General features: G+C 32.3%; 1 protein-coding gene across 1 annotated transcript in view; it reads right to left on the bottom strand.

Moving 5' to 3' along the window:
• Positions 1-304: 304 nt before the first annotated feature.
• LOC149780203 (ammonium transporter Rh type A-like) overlaps positions 305-23853 on the bottom strand; it is a 77222-nt gene continuing 53673 nt past the window's right edge. The window contains exons 6-10 of the mRNA XM_089936960.1: positions 22888-23025; positions 20834-20967; positions 15160-15344; positions 11642-11783; positions 305-3302 (exon numbers count right to left, since the gene is read on the bottom strand). Coding sequence (XP_089793086.1) covers positions 3284-3302; positions 11642-11783; positions 15160-15344; positions 20834-20967; positions 22888-23025 — 618 coding nt within the window. The 3' untranslated portion in view covers positions 305-3283. The remainder of the gene's footprint in view (positions 3303-11641; positions 11784-15159; positions 15345-20833; positions 20968-22887; positions 23026-23853) is intronic.

Here is a 23853-nt window from a genome sequence, read left to right as displayed (position 1 = left end):
ATATATATATATATATATATATATATATATATATATATATATATATATATAGAGTGGCCATTTTATTTCAATGGCATCACATGATACCATGTAGCTGATGATGCAATTTTCAGAATTTCTATCGACAGTAATTCCCAATCTCTTTAAAATCAAATCTCTACTGTCACATGTGTTCTATTTATGTTGTGCAGCAGACTTTTTTCAAATGTGAAGTAAATGTTAAAAACCACAAAATTAAATTTAAGGTCAACCATAAAGCTGAGAAAGCTTTTAAATACAAATTATGAACCAATAAAAAACACTGTGATTTTTCCATGGTTTAATAATGATAATAATAATAATAATAATAATAATGAGAAGAATAAGATAAAGATGAAGAAGATTACTAATGCTACTACTACTAATAAAAACTACTGCTACTACTACTAATAAAAACTACTGCTACTACTACTAATAAAAACTGCTGCTTCAAACTTTTGTTAATTTGCATTATTATAATATAAAACAGGATATCAACAAAACTGAAAAGAGACTTCTGTGCAAGACAAGTCCCTCTTACAAAAAAGATTTCCTCTCTTGTGGATATCATTTTTGAAGCAAAACGATATCCACTTTGTTTTTCAAATTTCTTGTCCAACTTAACAGCTTGAAGCAAAACAATATTCACTTTGTTTTCCAAATGTTCATATACTGGAACTTCATGATCACCTAAAAGTACAACACATCATGTGTTGAAACTATAAATATCATAGCCTTTCTGATGGAAAAAACAAGCATCAGTCCATAACTCGGAGCATAATTTATTCGTCATTACAGTATAATGGCATATGCTTTGTAATTTGAACTGCACACACAATGTAACACACATTTTGTCATATGTAACAATATTTATGATACTGATAACATATGAGGAAATATGCATACACAGTGATAAAGTATAATGTTTATATTATAATCACATTCAATAAACACTCATATTATGCTCATGATAATATTTCTTGACTGAGTAATATAATTTTTAATGCAAGTACTATATACATATGGATTATGCAAGAAGCTACACACAGACACACACACACACACACAACCTTATTGTTATGTTGTCGCTTTACATGTGCTTTGATTGTGCCTGCCGAAATCAACTTTTCCAGTTCAAACCACTGAAAAATGAGCAAAACACATTAATATCGTAATAAATCTATATAATTAAATTTATAACATTCCTTATGCAAATATTAGAAATTCATTTTTAAAGCAACAAGTATGAACTACAATTGATATATAATTACATATTCATTCCAGTATTTATTACAACTGGTAAACAGTTTTGGATATCACATATTTCCCTCTTTCTATTTCATCATGGAAATATCATGAGAAAGTAAAGGTATACAAGAAAAATGTATGTTATATATCTCAAAGTGTGACATTAACTTTACCTGCAAGTTCGCTCAAATATTTTGCTTTAGACAGAAAATCAAAAATAAAATGTGTGTCTTCAGATCAAACTCTCCTTATGTATCTGACTACCTCTTCTCTCTCTCTTACTAGACACACACACACACACACACACACACACACACACATATATATATCTCAGGAGAGAGAGGGAGTCCCTTTGCCATTTGCAATTATTACAACTTGCAGTCACAAAATATGTTCAAACAAAAACAATATCAAGATTGTGTGTATGTTATGTAATCAATTGTAATTGAGCATGCAAACCTAATATGTATTATATCAAGATACACTATAACAATTAACATCAAGATACACTATAACAATTAACATCAAGATACACTATAACAATTAACATCAAGATACAGTATACCATGTATGTAGGTAATGGTTTACTTTCAATTCATAAAGCAATAAATCAGATATGCTACAATACAGATTAAAAATACAAAAAAACCACTAGTCATCAAAACACATTAAGCATTGTAGAGAAAATATTTACTGAAAAGGGGATTCCATAAATTAATGAAGGACAAGCCAAAGATTTTAGAAATAGAGATAAATGCATTTAGAAATGAAATGTAGAAGTTAGCCTGATATCGATGTGTAAGTGTATGAACACAGTACACATAACCCCATTGATACATTCTGTGAAGTCTTTGCCTTTAACATTTTCCTTAATGAAGAAATACATTGAAAAGCCAATACATATACATGTATCTCCAACCAATGTGCCTGAAAATTCACTACAAGTAGAAAAAAGACATGCAAATGACATTATTATGAAGTATTTCAAACCTATTTGTCATAAGTGTTTTGCAATTTTCCAACAATTTAAACCATGCAAGTTATCAATACATTGCAGTGAAAAAAGGATGATAAGTTTTCTTCATTCTCCTTGGCAAATTGTCCTACTGACAAATGATCACTTTAGATATTTGTCACAGGTGTGATATATCGTTTGAATGAGTTGTCACTAGACATTAATTGGGATACAGTTAGAATGATGCAAATCCATTATTGGAAACAATATATATTTATCTGGAGTTAGCACAGTGACACAAGCTTTCTATTGCCCCACATACCCCACCCCAAATGTTTATCTAGTACAGAATACTATTCATTCTAAAAAAATATAAAACAATTACGAAAAATAAAAGTCCGCTTGTTGTTCTTGTTGTGGTTGAAATTTCCAAATGTGCAATCCCCTATCTATCTGACCCTGCTTTTATTTTACTTTATTGCAGTGAATCATGTATTCATGAAAACATAAATACCATTGTATTTGTGTACATTATTCACTGCATTTTTGTACATTATTCACTGCATTTGTGTACAATATTCACTGCATTTGTGTAAATTATTCACTGCATTTGTGTACATTATTCACTGCATTTGTGTACATTATTCACAGCATTTGTGTAAATTATTCACTGTATTTGTGTACATTATTCACTGCATTTGTGTAAATTATTCACTGCATTTGTGTACATTATTCACTGTATTTGTGTACATTATTCACTGCATTTGTGTACATTATTCACTGCATATGTGTACATTATTATACATGTATCACTGTACTGGTACCTGAGAATAACATTTAGACTTGTACAAGGTTGATGGAATACCTTCCAAGTTCATAGCAAATAAAACACATACTCTCTGATGTAATCTTGAAAATCTATCTTTGCATATCTCAAATTATAATATATCATAATCTGTTCAAACTAAATTGGGATTAGTTTAGTTTTCTTCCATCGGACTTTGAATCTCCAGTCGTAAGTCTTTGATTCATAGGTCATCATCTGTTCACAGGATTAGAAGATCAATGTTCCATAAGTTGCCTGAAATTAGAAATAAGCAGGTAGATATGTAATTATTTACAGGTAAAGAAGCACATATATGATTATTTACTGGTAAAATTGTTACCCACATCACATATATTACATGCATTTGATTCCTATATGTAATACATATAAAAGTTCCCATGTACAGAAAACAACATGTTCACTGCATATATCTAAAACATGGAAAAATGCAGAAAAAATAAAATTAACAGAGAAAATGAATAAAATGTATGTGAATGTTACATACAATTTTCACTTGGACAAACTTATTTATTTTTTTCACCATTTGTAAGAAAAATGTATGTATTTACTTATGTGATCTTTAACATATCTCAATTCAATGAAGATTTTTATATGTGGAAATATTTATATGGTTTTCACATGCAAATCCAACACATATATATGGTTTTCATGTGCAAATTCAAAACAGATATTTTACATTTATGGCAACTTTGTCAAAGTAATTCGTGATTTCAGTTCAAAATTCTTTAAAAATGGATGCAACAATTTTCTCCTCTACCCAGAGTTTATGAAACGTTAGTTATAGTAAAGTAAATTGCTTTTCAAAAATCAAATTATAAATTGACATTCCAATTGGAATTTTCCATAACAAAATTTCCATTTAATTTTTGTTATAAAATATAATAATGGTTTTGCCTTATTTAGTATTAAATAGTTTAAAATTTAATGACTCATTACAAAGCCACCTATATCGATCTACAGTTACTACCCTGCATTAGCTAGATCCTACTATTGTGTTATTTTGCTATTGTCTACTAGTACTATTTGAATATCATCTACTAGTGCTAGTTGACTATTGTCTACTAGTGCTATTTGAATCTCATCTACTATTATCTGAATATCCTCTACTACATGCAGTGTGATCTGAATATTGTCTAATAGTGCAATCTGAATATAATCTATTACAGCTATTTGAATATTGTCCACTAGTGCAATTTGAATATCATCTATTAGTGCTATCTGAATATCATCTACTAGTGTCATTTAAATATAATCTACTATTGCTATTGGAATATCATCTACTAGTGCTATTTAAATATCATCTATTAGTGCTATCTGAATATCATCTACTAGTGTTATTTAAATATAATCTATTATTGCTATTGGAATATCATCTACTAGTGCTATTTAAATATCATCTACTAGTATTTCAGTATCATCTACTAGTGCTATTTTAATGTCATCTACTAGTATTATTTGAATATCATCTACTAGACTGTGTTATTTAAATATCATTTACTCATGCTATCTGAATATCTTCTACTAGTGCTATTTGAATGTCATCTACTAGTATTTTTTGAATATCATCTACTAGTGTTAATTAAATATCATCTACTATTGTTATCTGAATATCCTCTACTATTGATATCTGGCTATCATCTACCGGTAGTGCTATTTCAATATCTTCTAATAGTGTATTCTGAATATCATTTACAAGAATTATCTGAATATTGTCTACTAGTGTTATTTAAATACCATCTATTATTGTCATTTGAATATCATCTATTAGTGCTATTTGAATAGCATCTAGTACTATTTCAGTATCATCTACTAGTGCCAACTGAATGTCATCTACTAGTAAATTTGTAAACAAATGCTACATTGAGTATTGGTAAAACTTCATAATTTATGCCTCAAGATAGTGATAGTGATTGAAACCACATGGTCCAAGAGGAATGCAGTGATAGTAACTGAGGCTGCATGGTCCAAGAGGAATGCAGTGATAGTAACTGAGGCTGCATGGTCCAAGAGGAATGCAGTGATAGTAACTGAGGCCACATGGTCCAAGAGGAATGCAGTGATAGTAACTGAGGCCACATGGTCCAAGAGGAATGCAGTGATAGTAACTGAAGCTGCATGGTCCAAGAGGAATGCAGTGATAACTGAGGCTACATGGTCCAAGAGGAATGCAGTGATAACCGAGGCTGCATGGTCCAAGAGGAATGCAGTGATAACTGAGGCTGCATGGTCCAAGAGGAATGCAGTGATAACCAAGGCTGCATGGTCCAAGAGGAATGCAGTGAGAACTGAGGCCACATGGTCCAAGAGGAATGCAGTGATAGTAACTAAGGCTGCATGGTCCAAGAGGAATGCAGGGATAGTAACTAAGGCTGCATGGTCCAAGAGAACAGCATATGATTATAGACTGAATGTCTGTTGAGAAATCTACAAAATCATTTTGTATTAAAGAAGAGCTTAAAAATTGTAGAGGAAATGTGAATGTCTTTCACAATTCATGCTCGACTCCATAGAGAACAGTGGTGTATATCTGGATTTGTTGGACCATAAAATGAGACAATATTTCTGCACATAATATGACATACATATAAAAGTCACAAAAATACTTAAACACATGTATAATATAGTTAAATATATATTCAATTATTTTCAGTTAAATAAATCATTGTGAATGACAAAACAAACTGAATACTTTTATTTTGAATGCACCAGAACCAAAACAAATAAACAAAACATTATAAGCCATCTTAAAATATATGTACAACCCGGAAAAATATTAAGACATGAATAGAGGGAATTTAAACCAAATCATAATAATGATGTAGAGATTCATTCAAAATGAATGTAAACGGGTACAGATTTTGTGTGGGACAATCAAGATTTTTATGAATATTTCAGTGATATTGAATCATAGATGAGCAAGATCATCATTGGACAAATTTGACCATTTGGTTCAGTAATAGAGCTATAAAACTTTGATCACACTTGCAAAGAAACCCGCTTAAAAAAGATATAAAGTCTAGCACAAAAACGTTTGCCACAGAACTAGATCTATTAACATACTGAATCAAAATGGATGTCATGGAATGTTTATTTGACAAATTTAAATGTCAAATTTAGAGCCAAAATAAGCAAAAATACAAAACTGAAGTTTGACAGGATAAAATATTTAACATTTTACATAGGAATTACTGCACAGTGGAAACTGGAGCATAGATTTGCTTGAATGTATTAAGTACAACAAATCTTGCATTATTGTAGAAAATAGAATGCATTCCATCATGCATGCTGTGGAATTTCTTTTTAATAATCAAAGCTATCATCTGACAGGAAATTGTAATTTAAACAGCTACAGTCACTGGTTTAATAGATATCAGGCAAAGGATGAAGGGAACTGGAAACTTTGAAAAAGAAATTGATATTCTTAAATGTCCACAATATATTGGAATGGGGAAACGGCAGAAATGTAACAAAGGAAACCATACCATATGCAAAAAGCACTGCAGGTACAGCTCAGGAAACTAAATCAAGCCAGTTAAATTAAATAAAATAAAAAAAGCAAAGTCTATGTGATATGCCAATCATATTTCAATATTAGGGTTCAAACACCTAGAAATTCCAAAAGTATCATTATGTTAGGATATTTTCTTGTTAGATTGATATTATCACATATAAACGAACATCAGGAAAACACATATACTTATAAAATCGGCACAAATTTATTCTACCAGAATGCAAAGAATTATATAAAACATATATAACTCAATAGATATAGCGTGTACCCAATGTAAAATAACTAAATATAAAGTTTGCAACACCAAATAATTAAAAGGTACCAAAACAATTTAAATAATGAATACACAAAATACATACAAATGTTCATTCATATCTTGTCTCCTTATGATAATCATATGTTCATCAAAACACTTGCAAACACTAATCCAGATGAAAAAATACAAATCAATGAATGAAGAAAAACGTATTTCATTCAGTAAAGATTTCATATGTTGATACATACAGTACAAAAAAGTAGAGTGATTTGGTAAAGATTTCATATGTTGATACATACGGTAAGGAAAGTAGAGTCATTCAGTAAAGATTTCATATGTTGATACATACAGTACAAAAAAGTAGAGTGATTTGGTAAAGATTTCATATGTTGATACATATGGTAAGGAAAGTAGAGTCATGCAGTAAAGATTTCATATGTTGATACATACAGTAAGGAAAGTAGAGTCATTTGGTAAAGATTTCATATGTTGATACATACAGTAAGGAAAGTAGAGTCATTCAGTAAAGATTTCATATGTTGATACATACAGTAAGGAAAGTAGAGTCATTTGGTAAAGATTTCATATGTTGATACATACGGTAAGGAAAGTAGAGTCATTCAGTAAAGATTTCATATGTTGATACATACAGTACAAAAAAGTAGAGTGATTTGGTAAAGATTTCATATGTTGATACATATGGTAAGGAAAGTAGAGTCATTTGGTAAAGATTTCATATGTTGATACATACAGTAAGGAAAGTAGAGTCATTCGGTAAATATTTCATATGTTGATACATACAGTAAGGAAAGTAGAGTCATTCGGTAAAGATTTCATATGTTGATACATACAGTAAGGAAAGTAGAGTCATTTGGTAAAGATTTCATATGTTGATACATACAGTAAGGAAAGTAGAGTCATTTGGTAAAGATTTCAAATGTTGATACATAGAGTAAGGAAAGTAGAGTCATTTGGTAAAGATTTCAAATGTTGATACATAGAGTAAGGAAAGTAGAGTCATTTGGTAAAGATTTCAAATGTTGATACATAGAGTAAGGAAAGTAGAGTCATTTGGTAAAGATTTCATGTGTTGATACATAGAGTAAGGAAAGTAGAGTCATTTGGTAAAGATTTCATGTGTTGATACATACAGTAAGGAAAGTAGAGTCATTTGGTAAAGATTTTATGTGTTGATACATACAGTAAGGAAAGTAGAGTCATTTGGTAAAGATTTTACGTGTTGATACATACAGTAAGGAAAGTAGAGTCATTTGGTAAAGATTTTACGTGTTGATACATACGGTAAGGAAAGTAGAGTCATTCGGTAAAGATTTCATATGTTGATACATACAGTAAGGAAAGTAGAGTCATTTGGTAAAGATTTCATATGTTGATACATACAGTAAGGAAAGTAGAGTCATTTGGTAAAGATTTCAAATGTTGATACATAGAGTAAGGAAAGTAGAGTCATTTGGTAAAGATTTCAAATGTTGATACATACAGTAAGGAAAGTAGAGTCATTTGGTAAAGATTTCATGTGTTGATACATACAGTAAGGAAAGTAGAGTCATTTGGTAAAGATTTCATGTGTTGATACATACAGTAAGGAAAGTAGAGTCATTTGGTAAAGATTTTATGTGTTGATACATACAGTAAGGAAAGTAGAGTCATTTGGTAAAGATTTTACGTGTTGATACATACGGTAAGGAAAGTAGAGTCATTTGGTAAAGATTTCATATGTTGATACATACAGTAAGGAAAGTAGAGTCATTTGGTAAAGATTTCATATGTTGATACATACAGTAAGGAAAGTAGAGTCATTTGGTAAAGATTTCATATGTTGATACATACAGTAAGGAAAGTAGAGTCATTTGGTAAAGATTTCATATGTTGATACATACAGTAAGGAAAGTAGAGTCATTTGGTAAAGATTTCATATGTTGATACATACAGTAAGGAAAGTAGAGTCATTTGGTAAAGATTTTATGTGTTGATACATACAGTAAGGAAAGTAGAGTCATTTGGTAAAGATTTCATATGTTGATACATACAGTAAGGAAAGTAGAGTCATTTGGTAAAGATTTCATGTGTTGATACATACAGTAAGGAAAGTAGAGTTATTTGGTAAAGATTTTATGTGTTGATACATACAGTAAGGAAAGTAGAGTCATTTGGTAAAGATTTCATATGTTGATACATACAGTAAGGAAAGTAGAGTCATTTGGTAAAGATTTTATGTGTTGATACATACAGTAAGGAAAGTAGAGTCATTTGGTAAAGATTTCATATGTTGATACATACAGTAAGGAAAGTAGAGTCATTTGGTAAAGATTTTATGTGTTGATACATACAGTAAGGAAAGTAGAGTCATTTGGTAAAGATTTTATGTGTTGATACATACAGTAAGGAAAGTAGAGTCATTCAGTAAAGATTTCATGTGTTGATACATACAGTAAGGAAAGTAGAGTCATTCGGTAAAGATTTCATATGTTGATACATACAGTAAGGAAAGTAGAGTCATTCGGTAAAGATTTCATATGTTGATACATACGGTAAGGAAAGTAGAGTCATTTGGTAAAGATTTTATGTGTTGATACATACAGTAAGGAAAGTAGAGTCATTCAGTAAAGATTTCATATGTTGATACATACAGTAAGGAAAGTAGAGTCATTTGGTAAAGATTTCATATGTTGATACATACAGTAAGGAAAGTAGAGTCATTTGGTAAAGATTTCATATGTTGATACATACAGTAAGGAAAGTAGAGTCATTTGGTAAAGATTTCATATGTTGATACATACAGTAAGGAAAGTAGAGTCATTTGGTAAAGATTTCATCTGTTGATACATACAGTAAGGAAAGTAGAGTCATTTGGTAAAGATTTTATGTGTTGATACATACAGTAAGGAAAGTAGAGTCATTTGGTAAAGATTTCATATGTTGATACATACAGTAAGGAAAGTAGAGTCATTTGGTAAAGATTTCATATGTTGATACATACAGTAAGGAAAGTAGAGTCATTTGGTAAAGATTTCATATGTGTTGATACATACAGTAAGGAAAGTAGAGTCATTTGGTAAAGATTTCATATGTTGATACATACAGTTAGGAAAGTAGAGTCATTCAGTAAAGATTTCATATGTTGATACATACAGTAAGGAAAGTAGAGTCATTCGGTAAAGATTTCATATGTGTTGATACATACAGTAAGGAAAGTAGAGTCATTTGGTAAAGATTTCATATGTTGATACATACAGTAAGGAAAGTAGAGTCATTTGGTAAAGATTTCATATGTTGATACATACAGTAAGGAAAGTAGAGTCATTTGGTAAAGATTTTATATGTTGATACATACAGTAAGGAAAGTAGAGTCATTTGGTAAAGATTTCATATGTTGATACATACAGTAAGGAAAGTAGAGTCATTTGGTAAAGATTTCATATGTTGATACATACAGTAAGGAAAGTAGAGTCTTAACAGTTATGAAGATACTCAGTATTGTAGACAGCTTTGGATTCATGGGGCAGACAAAAGAAAAATCAGTCAACAATCTCAGTGATAGAAATTTCACAGAACCACTTAAACAGTTTTGAGACATGAAATCAAAATATACAGGAAAAGAGAATAACACATTTGAAAACATGGAAGTTATGAATGGCTCAATGAAACAAGTGAACCACCCACACAATGTTTTAATCACAGCTTATTGATTCAAAAATAATGAGAAATACCATTAGGATATCATGAAGCATGTTAACTTTCAAACTAATGGAGATCTTCACAACAATCACATTAAAAAAGTATACATTTAGTTTGAGAGTTTTGGGAAGTAATGTTTGTAACAAACTTAGACCCTTCTTATTGTTACCGTGCTCATAGATTAGACTTTATGTAGATTTAAAGATATTTAGTAATGCACATGCACTGTAATATGTTGCAGATGATTGAGAGTTGAATAAGACGTAGAAGTAACATGGGAAACTGATAAAGAAATTAGACGGCTAGAAGAAACTATGTTCAAAATATCATCCGATATGATAATTATTCCTTTCAAAAGTGGATTCGGAAATTCCATTACATTTACATGACCTTACCAAAGACTACTCACTGTCTTCAAAGAAATTAATTCCAGAAGACATTATTCGATTACAAAGTATTGTGTACATTGAAAACTAATGTCATTAATTCTAGAAATATGATGCTTTTGATAGTTTAAAACTGTGAAAGGATTAAAACAGTTGCATTGTTTAACAAATAACCAATCTTAAAAACCTATATCAAACTGAATAAGATACAGCGGCATTACTATTTTGAGAGCGATTTCTTTAAAAGATGAACAACACTGTATTCAGTAAAAAGAAAAATGGAAAATCTGAGGTGAAGAAAAGGAGTAAAACTAAGTGCAGATGAAAATAAGTTTTCAAAAGCCCAAGCAATATACCATTTGCAAGGAGAACATGAAAAGATCCAAAAAAAATTAACACAACCAATAGAGACTTTGCAGTGGTTCATTATGAATTCTGCTACAAGTTGAAAACAAAATACAAAAATAAAATGAGATAACTCAGATTCTTTATGCATTCATGGTCTGACAAAAGTCACGTAGTGAACCTGGAGCAGGATGGTGGGTTTGTAATGCACATAACCTGCTGCTCTGGGAAGATCCTGGGTTTGACAACTGGTTCTATCACAGCATTGGTGTTTTCTACAGAGTATTCTGCTTTTCTCCATATTACCAAAAATATGGGTTATCTAAATTATGTGGTATTAAATAAAATGTATACTTCAAAAATTAATCGTACTTACATTTTGGTTTCATTGTGTGTTTCATTCATGTCATCCACTTCAATTTGTGGGAATCCATCCTGCTGTACTACCCAGAAGTCCTGGTCATCAAACATATGCCCCTTCTTGGGTGCATTAAAGATTGGAAGTTTCAGAAGGAATCCTGTGATTAGAAGAATATTAAAAAAAACTGTTATTGCAAACAAACTATTAACATCACTGCCTACACTTGCTGTATGACCATGAAATAACCTTTGTTTTGAATCAGTGTTAATGTTAACTTATTTTGACAACAACATTGGGTTATTTTGACAACAACTTTGGGTTATTTCAACAACAACTTTGGGTTATTTTGACAACAACATTGGGTTATTTTGGCAACAACATTGGGTTATTTTGACAACAATATTGGGTTATTTTGACAACAATATTGGGTTATTTTGACAACAATATTGGCTACAATAAGACGGAATGCATAAAAGAGTAATATTTTTTTTACTTTTTTGAAAACACACATACCACCCAAACTAGAGTCTCTCAAAGGGACTGAAAAAAGAATTTCAAGGAACTGAAAGATACGACCATTTCTTTTTTTAACTGCAGAGTGTTGAAACCATCTTTTATGTTCTTCAGGAATAACAGAGTTGTAAAATTAATTTCTGTGATGGACATAAATGGTGCCACTAGGACCAAATATACATGAAAACAGAGTTGTTTATTAAACCATGTAGACACAAACCATCCATTCAGGAGGAGTAGTGATAAAAACATTTTCAAGAACTTTCTGTTCTGGAGGAATAGTGATAACAAAATTCTTAAGATGGCCACTTGGGCAACATATTATAAATCAGATCATCCACAGTTTCAATTTAGAACCAACTCAGCAGTCTTTTAGTGAACACCCCATGCAGGTATGAATATTCATTCTGGAGGATTAACTATAATACATTTTCAAGATGGCTACTGTGGCAGCCATACTGGATGTTCATACAGCACCATTTTCTTTAAGAGCAACTAGACCCTGAGATGAATGTGTGTTTCATGGCAATCTTCAAAGTAGTTTAATAGGAGTAGTGACAAAAACTTGTGCTAAAGGATGGATGGACAACAGATAGCCAACAACAGACAACAGAATATCCCAAATTTCTTCTGATTTGTGAACAGTAGACATCAAAACCAATGCATATGTTTTCTGCAAGCTTTATGCAGTAAATAGCTCAAGTAGGCAGTCATCTTATGATTGAAGAAATAGAGCCACATGAGAAGAAGTATGTTCTTATTAATTGGGATGGTGTAATTGCAATTAATTTATGTCTTCCAGTGTGATAACTATTACAGGTAGTAATATCAGTGTGATAACTATTACAGGTAGTAATATCAGTGTGATAACTTTTACAGGTAGTAATATCAGAAAATTCTCCTCATGTATTAATCTTGAGGGAAGTTTTGCCGTTTCTTCTGGTTGAGCAATTATGTCCATTTTCATGAGTTTCCTTTGAAGCCTGAAACAAGTTATACATTTATACATGTTTTCACTTCTGACAATAAAAATATTTTAATTTGTGAATGGTAGAGGAAGTTTTCTATCATCATGGTTTTCTGCATGTCACAGCAAGTCTTATAATAAAAAGCTCTAAGGACAATCAGAAAGGATTTATTTTTGAAAGCAAAACAACATCTGCCTGCCACCTCATTTTCATGGCAATTACAGCAATTCTGTCCTTAATTTTAGAATGACATCAGGTAGCCTTATTTATGAATTAATTGATCATTTATCACTTAATCAATTTGCAGAAACTGATGAGCAGTCCTGAAAGTTTATGATTTCCAAAAACTACAGTATTCTAGAGGAAAACGTAGTATACTGCTTTATGCAATGTGAAAAAGTTTTATTTTCAATATTGTACATAAATATGCAATATAAATTCATGATGTTAAATTAGCATTATGTGCATTACTTCATAATTTACTCCATAGCTATCCTTTCTTTGCAAGGTTTAATAAGAGAATGCAAGTGATTCACAGAGCATGAAATCTATTTTCAACTCATTTCTAAAATTTTATATTAACTGAACCCTGACATAAACAACCTCTATTCACCAGCTAGAACTCCACTCACAATAAAAACTCATCTCATCTCATCACCACTCACACAATAACCTCTATTTATTTGTTAGACTTCAAACCATGAGCACTCACATAATGACCTCTATTTATTAGACTTCAAACCATGAGCACTCACATAATAATCTCTATTTATTAGACTTCAAACCATGAGCACTCACATAATAACCTCTATGTATTTGTTAGACTTCAAACCATGAGCACTCACATAATAACCTCTTTTTATTAGACTTCAAACCATGAGCACTCACATAATAACCTCTATTTATCAGTCAGAATTTAACCATGAACACTCACATAATAACCTCTATGTATTTGTTAGACTTCAAACCATGAGCACTCACATAATAACCTCTATGTATTTGTTAGACTTCAAACCATGAGCACACACATAATAACCTCTTTTTATTAGACTTCAAACCATGAGCACTCACATAATAACCTCTATGTATTTGTTAGGCTTCAAACCATGAGCACTCACATAATAACTTCTTTTTATTAGACTTCAAACCATGAGAACTCACATAATAACCTCTATTTATCAGTCAGAATTCAAACCATGAGCACTCACATAAGAACCTCTATTTATTAGTCAGAATTCAAACAATGAGCACTCACATAAGAACCTCTATTTATTAGTCAGACTTCAAATCATGAGCACTTGGATAATATAACCTCTATTCATTAGTTAGACTTCAAACCATGAGCACTCACATAATAACCTCTATTTATTAGTCAGAATTCAAACAATGAGCACTCACAAAAGAACCTCTATGTATTAGAATTCAAACCATGAGCACTCACATAAGAACTCTATTTATTAGTCAGAATTAAAACCATGAACACTCACATAAGAACCTCTATTTATTAGTCAGAATTCAAACAATGAGCACTCACATAAGAACCTCTATTTATTAGACAGAATTAAAACTATGAGCACTCACATAAGAACCTCTATTTATTAGTCAGAATTGAAACCATGAGCACTCACATAATAACCTCTATTTATCAGTCAGAATTCAAACCATGAGCACTCACATAAGAACCTCTATTTATTAGTCAGAATTCAAACAATGAGCACTCACATAAGAATCTCTATTTATTAGTCAGAATTCAAACCAGGAGCACTCACATAAGAACCTCTATTTATTAGTCAGAATTAAAACCATGAACACTCACAAAAGAACCTCTATTTATTAGTTAGAATTCAAACAATGAGCACTCACATAAGAACCTCTATTTATCAGTTAGAATTCAAACCATGAGCACTCACATAGAACCTCTATTTATCAGTTAGAATTCAAATCATGAGTACTCACATAAGAACCTCTATTTATTAGTCAGAATTCAAACCACGAGCACATTTATTAGTCAGAATTCAAACTATGAACACTCACATAATAGCTTCTATTTACCAGTTAAAATTCCACCCACAATAGCAATGCACAGAGTGACCAATAGTGCCAGCATCTGGAATCCGCCCTGCTGTAATGCCGATCTTCCATCACCTCCCTTCTCAATGAATGAATAGTTGGACATCACAGCAGCAAGCTCAGCTGTGTTGTCCATTGGAATGACTTTGCCAAAAATCTCATAATAGCTGTAAATGTGAAGAAAAAGATGAGTAGTGCTGACAGTACCAAATATAAAGGTGATACCAAAGATGATGGTTATACCAATTGTTGCTAAAACAATTTATTCTTGTTATGGCCTTTCTTTGTCATGTTCTATAGTTTTAATCATCATTGCAATCACAGCCTCCAACATCTCCTCCTGATTTATCTCTTTCTTCTTCTACTTTATTGTCTTGGTTTGTCTGCACTACTGCCATCATTGTCATCATTATCACCATTGTCATCACTGTCACCATTGTCATCATTATCACCATTCTCATCATTATCACCATTGTCATCATTGTCACCAGCATCATCATTATCACCATTGTCATCATTATCATCATTGTCACCATTGTCATCACTGTCATAATTGTCACTATTGTCATCATTGTCATTGTTGTCATCATTGTTATCATTGTCATCATTATCACCACTGTCATCATTGTTACCATTGTCATCACTATCACCATTGTTCATCATTATCACCATTGTCATCACTGTCACCAGCATCATCATTATCACCATTGTCATCATTGTCATTGTTGTCATCATTATCACCATTGTCATCATTGTTACCATTATCATCATTGTTATCATCATTGTCATCATAGTCATCTTTATCATTGCTGTCATCATTATCACCATTGTTGCCATTGTCAGCATTGTCACCATTATCACTATTGTCATCATTATCACCGTTGTCATTATTGTCACCATTATCACCATTGTTGCCACTGTCACCACTGTCATTATCACCATTGTCATCATTATCATCATTGTCATCATTGTCATCATTATCACCATTGTCATCATTGCCACCATTGTCATCATTGTTATTGTTGTCATCATTATCACCATTGTCATCATTATCATAATTGTCACCATTGTCATTATTGTCACCATTGTCATCATTATCACCATTGTTGCCATTGTCATCATTGTCACCATTTTCACTGTTGTCATCATTGTCATTGTTATCATTATCACCATTGTCATCATTATCACCATTGTCACTGTTTTTATCATTGTCATCATTACTATTATATTATATTTGTCTGTAATCAATTGTTAGTCTTACTTATATTTCTAGGATGAATTTTATATATATCAAAATAATTCTGAATGCTGAATTATTATTATTTTATTGTATACATCTGTACCCAAATCCTCCAAATCTAACACTATTTTATTGTATACATTTGTACCCAAATCCTCCAAATCTGACACTATTTTGTTGCGGGGATCATTATACAAAAAGGATATTCAAAATATACAAAATATTTATTTAAAAAACCCAGCTTTATGTTAATGCAAATGGAATTTATTACTTCCTAATTCCAATGTCTATTGTGGAACAATTCAATTACATTAACTACAGCACATACAGTATATTTAAAAATTAAAAAAGATATTATTCCTCATTTACATGATTCAGCTACCATGGAGTGTCCTTGGGCAAGGGACTTTACTCCAACAGTCTTGACACTAAATAACCTACTTGTGTTGCTGTGCCAAAATGCACCAAAACCAATGTGAATGTTAACTGAGCTTCAATCATCTAAATAAACAATAAACCTAACAAACAATGGACATAAGAAAACAACAGACATAACAACAATGGACCTAACAAACAATGGACCTAACTCATTCCTATCTTCTGGTACCTAATAAGGCAAAACAGTGTTCACACATTGAAGAGTAGATACCTAAAGAATCATGAAGATCATTTGCGGGAAATTTGACACTAGGATATGACAAGATAGAGGTTGAAATTTGACACTAGGATATGACAAGATAATGGTTGAAATTTGACACTAGGATATGACAAGATAATGGTTGAAATCTGACACTAGGAGACCACAAGATAATGGTTGAAATTTGACACTAGGATACAACAAGATACTGGTTGAAATTTGACAATAGGATATGACAAGGTAATGGTTGAAATTTGACAATAGGATATGACAAGATAATGGTTGAAATTTAACACTAGGATACTAAAAGATAATGGTTGAAATTTGACAATAGAATATGACAAGATAATGGTTGAAATTTAACACTAGGATACTAAAAGATAATGGTTGAAATTTGACACTAGGATACAACAAGATCTGGTTGAAATTTGACAAAAGGATACAACAAGATAATGGTTGAAATTTGACAATAGGATACGACAAGATACTGGTTGAAATTTGACAATAGGATATGACAAGATAATGGTTGAAATTTGACAATAGGATACGACAAGATTTGGTTGAAATTTGACACTAGGATACAACAAGATCTGGTTGAAATTTGACAATAGGATACAACAAGATACTGGTTGAAATTTGACAACAGGATACAACAAGATACTGGTTGAAATCTGACAATAGGATACGACAAGATACTGGTTGAAATTTGACAATAAATTAGAGCCACTGATGTGAATTAATTGACTTTGTGAGCAACTTTGAAGCTTGCTTGAGGCAAAATAAGCATTTTTCTACCTTGTCAACTATCAAACCCCAAGAGGCAAAATAAAACAGTCTGGTTTAATTCCTGATAATTATAGACTACTTGAAAAATTTATACAAAAATGGGATGGTTCACAACTTCAAGGTTGATTCCCAGTAAAAAAAACTTGATTGGAAATATTTGGCTAAATACAAAGTCTGTATATCATATGATAATGCTTTGAAATTGAGACTAATTGGAGACATATCACTTGATTGATTTTAGAAGCTTTTGCTTGATGATAGTTTGATTCAGTCTGTAATATGGGAAGTAGTTAGAAAATCTGCTTCCTCTCTTGAACCATGTCAAGTTGTGGGTAATATTGAATCTATATCTTTTTCATATGTCGAAGAGGCTGGTTATTCTCACTTCCAACTTGTTTGTATTTCTGTTGTTAATCATTGGAAAGCTGCATTTAGTTTTCTTACAACATGGTAGGTTTTGGTGCCCTATTCAGGGTTCTTTGATTTACTGTCCCATATTGATTTTGTCAGTGCTGTTTTGGAAATGACAACATATGATTTCACAGTTATTGTAAGCCATTGTTATGACTCTATGTTTCCAAAACAAAAAAAGAAGTGAAACCAACAAGTCTTGTAAATTAAACAAATAATTTATTTCTCTATTAATTACAAGATGAAACTTTAAGTGGAACTTTTATAGTATTGTGAATTAAATTCCAAATAATCTTAAATATTCTATCATGATTCCAAAAGTAGAGACGGTACTGAATTAACTCCAATCTTGAATGTGCTGATGTACCAATGTACTATTGTACTATTATCATCATCATCAATCCCCTAACCAAAGAGGTTGTTGAGGCACCACAGATGATGTCATTGCCATTTCTCTCCATCTTTCCCTGTTCTTCACTGCATTTTGGGAATCTCCAAAACACATGCTGGTCCACTCTTTAATGTTGTCTTCCCACCTCCTATTCCCTATGCCTCTTCTTTTGTACCCTCCCACTCTGCCTTGCAAGACTGTTTTTGCCAGTCCAGATGATCATGAGTATCACTTTAGTTTGGATTCCTTCACAGTGGTTAGGAGACCTTCACAGTGGTTAGGAGGCCTTCACAGTGGTTAGGAGACCTTCACAGTGGTTAGGAGACCTTCATAGTGGTTAGGAGGCCTTCACAGTGGTTAGGAGGCCTTCACAGTGGTTATGAGACCTTCACAGTGGTAAGGAGGCCTTCACAGCGGTTAGGAGGCCTTCATAGTGGTTAGGAGACCTTCATAGTGGTTGGGAGGCCTTCACAGTGGTTGGGAGGCCTTCACAGTGGTTAGGAGGTCTACACAGAGTCTGGTGGCCCATTGGATCTTATTTTAGACCTCTTTATTGACTAAGTGATCAATGTATGAGATGCCCAAGATCTTGCAGTAGCATCTCATTTTGAAGGTTGGAATCTGTCATAGGTATTTCAAATCTGTGATTGTTTCCAGCTTCTGTCCACTGACCTTTATCTCTGCACTGATGATACTGGTGTTGTGTGTCATCAGTTTGGTTTTTTCAGCACATATCTCTATACCATATACTGTGGAGGTTGTGTTGAGGTGCCTAACCACGTCAGTCACTTCTTTTTCATCTCCTGCCTAAACCACCAACATCATCTGTGAAGCAAAGATTGGTGATTGTTCTTCCTCCGATGCTGACAGTGCCATCATGGTCTTCCAAGGCATCCCCCATTGTCCTTTGCAGGAAAATGTTGAAGAATGTGGGTGAATCCAATAAACTGATATTAAATTATGAAAAATGTTGTTTATTAGAATCTTCTATAAAAACCTAAGACACAAAAAGAGGACCATGATGTGGGTGATAAGTTTGTATCCAGAACTTACTAAGGTCAAATGTCAACATGTTTACAAATATTAAAGTACAATTAACAACCAAGGATAAAAGCTTGCTATCTAAACATTTGTGTACAAATGACATTAGCTTAAACTACAATATACAATCATGGATAAAAGTTAAGCACACAATATAGATAAACATAACACAATGATGGAATCATGTATTTCCATCATGTATGTTCCACAATAATGGAATTATGTATTTCCATCATGTATGTTCCACAATGATGGAATTATATATTTCTATTCTGTATGTACCACAATGATGGAATTATGTATTTCCATCATGTATGTTCCACAATGATGGAATTACATATTTCCATTCTGTATGTACCACAATGATGGAATTATGTATTTCCTTCTTGTATGTACCACAATGATGGACTTATGTATTTGATCGAATTACGTATTTCCATCTTGTATGTACTACAATGATGGAATTACCTATTTCCATCTTGTATGTACCAGAATGATGGAATAATGTATTTCCATATTGTGTGTACCTTAATGATGGAGTTATGTATTTGATCAAAGTACATATTTCCATCTGGTATATACCACAATGATGGAATTATGTATTTCCATCTTGTATGTACCACAATGATGGAATTATGTATTTGATCGAATTGTGTATTTCCATCTTGTATGTACCACAATGATGGAATTATGTATTTGATCGAATTATGTATTTCCATCTTGTATGTACTACAATGATGGAATTACCTATTTCCATCACATGGGTACCACAATGGTTACTTCCATGCAAACAAATATCTTCTAGCTCTTTTTAAATCTTCAAGGTGTATAATAATGAAATGACTACACATAATAGTACCAAATGATATGCATAATAGTACCAAATGATATACATAATAGTACCAAACGATATGCATAATAGTACCAAATGATATGCTTAATAGTACCAAATGATATACATTTTCTGAAATCATTCCATGCTGGATGTGCCGTTTTTCTCAGCTTTGTTAACATGAATATTTTGTATCTGTTATTTGACATTTTCCTTTCCCAGATTACTGCCAACTATTGTATTGTTTGTTCTTTAAATAGCTGTATGAATGATTGTACTCTTCATATCACAGAGGAAAAAAATGATATCTTGTCATACCTCTGTCCCCAAGATGCCTCCGATGCCAAGGCAGCTGCCACTGCACCCACAATTCCTGCTAGTACCCCAGGCATTCCATGCAAATTGTGAACCCCGCATGTGTCATGGATCCTAAGCTTCTTGGCCATCATGGGCTGTAGGAAGGGGAAGGAAGATAATGAAGCATACAAAATTATACTGGTTTTGATGCAATCCAGAGTTGACTTGAAAGCACTTTCATACATGATATTGGCAAGATTTTAATTTGTATGAAGTATTTTATTTTATGTCCATTTCTGTAGGAGAATCATAAAAGTTGCCTCTGACTTCCCTGGCACTAAGCAATAAACCTTTTGAATCCACTGTCTTAGAAATCATTTTACTGTATGTACATTATATTTGGCTATTACAATCCATTTCCAAGATGGCACAGTGGATATAAATCATGTGGGGAAAAGTAAAATTTGCTAGCAGTTCTTGTTATGGGAAGTTAAATGTTGGGTGTCTTAAATGGCCGGCTTCCATTTAGGAAGGAAAATGTAAAACATACATGGGTATCCTTATTAGTTATTTCCCTTTCAGACAACTATCAGTCCAATCCAGTACAAAGTTTTAGCCAGAATTCCATTCAGACAACTATCAGTCCAATCCAGTATGAAGTTTTAGCCAGATTTCCATTCAGACAACTATCAGTCCAATCCAGTATGAAGTTTTAGCCAGATTGACTTTCAGACAGCTATCAGTCCAATTTAGTATGAAGTTTTAGCCTGATTGCCTTTCAGACAACTATCAGTCCAATCCAGTATGAAGTTTTAGCCAGATTGCCTTTCAGACAACTATCAGTCCAATACAGTTTGAAGTTAGAGTAAGATTTCCATTCAGACAACTATCAATCCAATCCATTAGGAAGTTTTAGCCAGATTGCCTTTCAGACAACTATCAGTCCAGTCCAGTATGAAGTTTAAGCCAGATTGCCTTTCAGACAACTATAAGTCCAATCCAGTATGAAGTTTTAGCCAGATTGCCTTTCAGACAACTATCAGTGCAATTTAGTATGAAGATTTAGCCTGATTGCCTTTTAGACAACTATCAGTCCAATCCAGTATGAAGTTTTAGCCAGATTGCCTATCAGACAACTATCAGTCCAATACAGTTTGAAGTTTCAGTAAGATTTCCATTCAGATAACTATCAGTCCAATCCAGTAAGAAGTTTTAGCCAGATTGCCTTTCAGACAACTATCAGTCCAATCCAGTATGAAGTTTAAGCCAGATTGCCTTTCAGACAACTATCAGTGCAATTTAGTATGAAGTTTTAGCCAGATTGCCTTTCAGACAACTATCAGTCCAATTTAGTATGAAGTTTTAGCCTGATTGCCTTTCAGACAACCATCAGCCCAATCCAGCGTTAAGATTTTGTCAAATTACCTTTGTATTTAGTCACTATCCAAAACATACCTGTACTCAGGATTTTTAGACATTCTGAAAAATGACACAAGCCCTTTAACCCCTGAGACATTGGCCAAATTTGTCAATTTTACATCACATGACTACATCCAGATAGTTATAAATGTTTAAATTGGCCTAGTTATGCCAACACAGGCTATTTTGTTTTCCTCACACATGATTTATATGCATAAAGCTGTAGTTGAAATGGAAAGTCATTGTGAAATGACAAGTTTCATTATGGAAATATCCACAGGTGTTATCGACATGTTTCTTTTCCACACAGATGTCTATGAGACAAATTTCACTCATGTATATCTTCAATGTATCCAATATATATATATATATATATATATATATATATATATATATATATATATATTACAACACAACAAAAATCAACCTATTTCTATAAAATGCATAACTTTAATCTCTGGAAATCCCTCTATATGCCTATTGCTAATACTTCTATGAAAAGGTTCTTCAGTTAAGCAGTCATTTTGTTAATAAATTAAGGAAACAGTTTTACCTGGAGAAATGGAAAGATACAATAAAACTGTATAGATATAATCAAACTGTAGTTAAAACTGTAAAGAATTAATCTGTAATATGTAAATTCAAGAAAAACCTACCGTGAGGAACTTGTATCCCAAGACAGAGATAACACCAGCCACGGATCCTGCGAGCAGAGCTCCCCAGGGTTGGAGAGGCATGTTGGCAGATGTCCCTACAGCAACACCACCTGCCAATGTGGCATTCTGAATATGGACCTGCAACATTCAGACAGTGGTTTTAGCATGGACATACCGGGCAATATAATTAGGACTCCAATAAGGGAACAGCTATTATAATAATACACAAGAACATAGTAGGTACCAAGTTAGAACAACAGGTTGTATTTCTGGATTTGATTGAATAAAATCAGATCATGAAACAGTGAACCAATTAAGGGTACACATTTGAGGTCTTCACTTTGCAGGTCTAGCAAATGTATGCATCTGTTTTTGCATTCTAGAGCATGAAGATGAAATTCTAAAGTAGGACAATGAAATTCTAGAGTATAAAGATGACATTCTAGAGTATGAAGATGATATTCTAGAGTATAAAGATGACATTCTAGAGTATGAAGATGACATTCTAGAGTATAAAGATGACATTCTAGAGTATAAAGATGACATTCTAGAGTATAAAGATGACATTCTAGAGTAGGATGATGACATTCTAGAGTATGAAGATGACATTCTTGAGTATAAAGATGACATTCTAGAGTATAAAGATGACATTCTTGAGTAGGACGATGAAATTCTAGAGTATAAAGATGACATTCTAGAGTATAAAGATGACATTTTAGAGTAGGATGATGAAATTCTAGAGTATAAAGATGACATTCTAGAGTATGAAACAATTAGATATGGAGTACCACAAGGCTCAATTCTAGGTCCATTACTATTCATTTTATTTGTTAATGACCTACCACTTTTACTAAGAGACTCAATATCATCTTCAGATCTCTATGCAGATGACATAACATTGTCAGATATCCAAAACACAAAGTATGAACTTGAAATTTCTTTACAGAATGCCCTAAACAAACTGGA

Source organism: Sinohyriopsis cumingii, chromosome 16 (assembly GCF_028554795.1).
Source record: "Sinohyriopsis cumingii isolate HCF-2022 chromosome 16, ASM2855479v2, whole genome shotgun sequence".
NCBI lineage: Eukaryota > Metazoa > Mollusca > Bivalvia > Unionida > Unionidae > Sinohyriopsis > Sinohyriopsis cumingii.
Note: the sequence above shows the minus strand (reverse complement) of the source record. Positions and strands in the feature narration are given on the sequence as shown.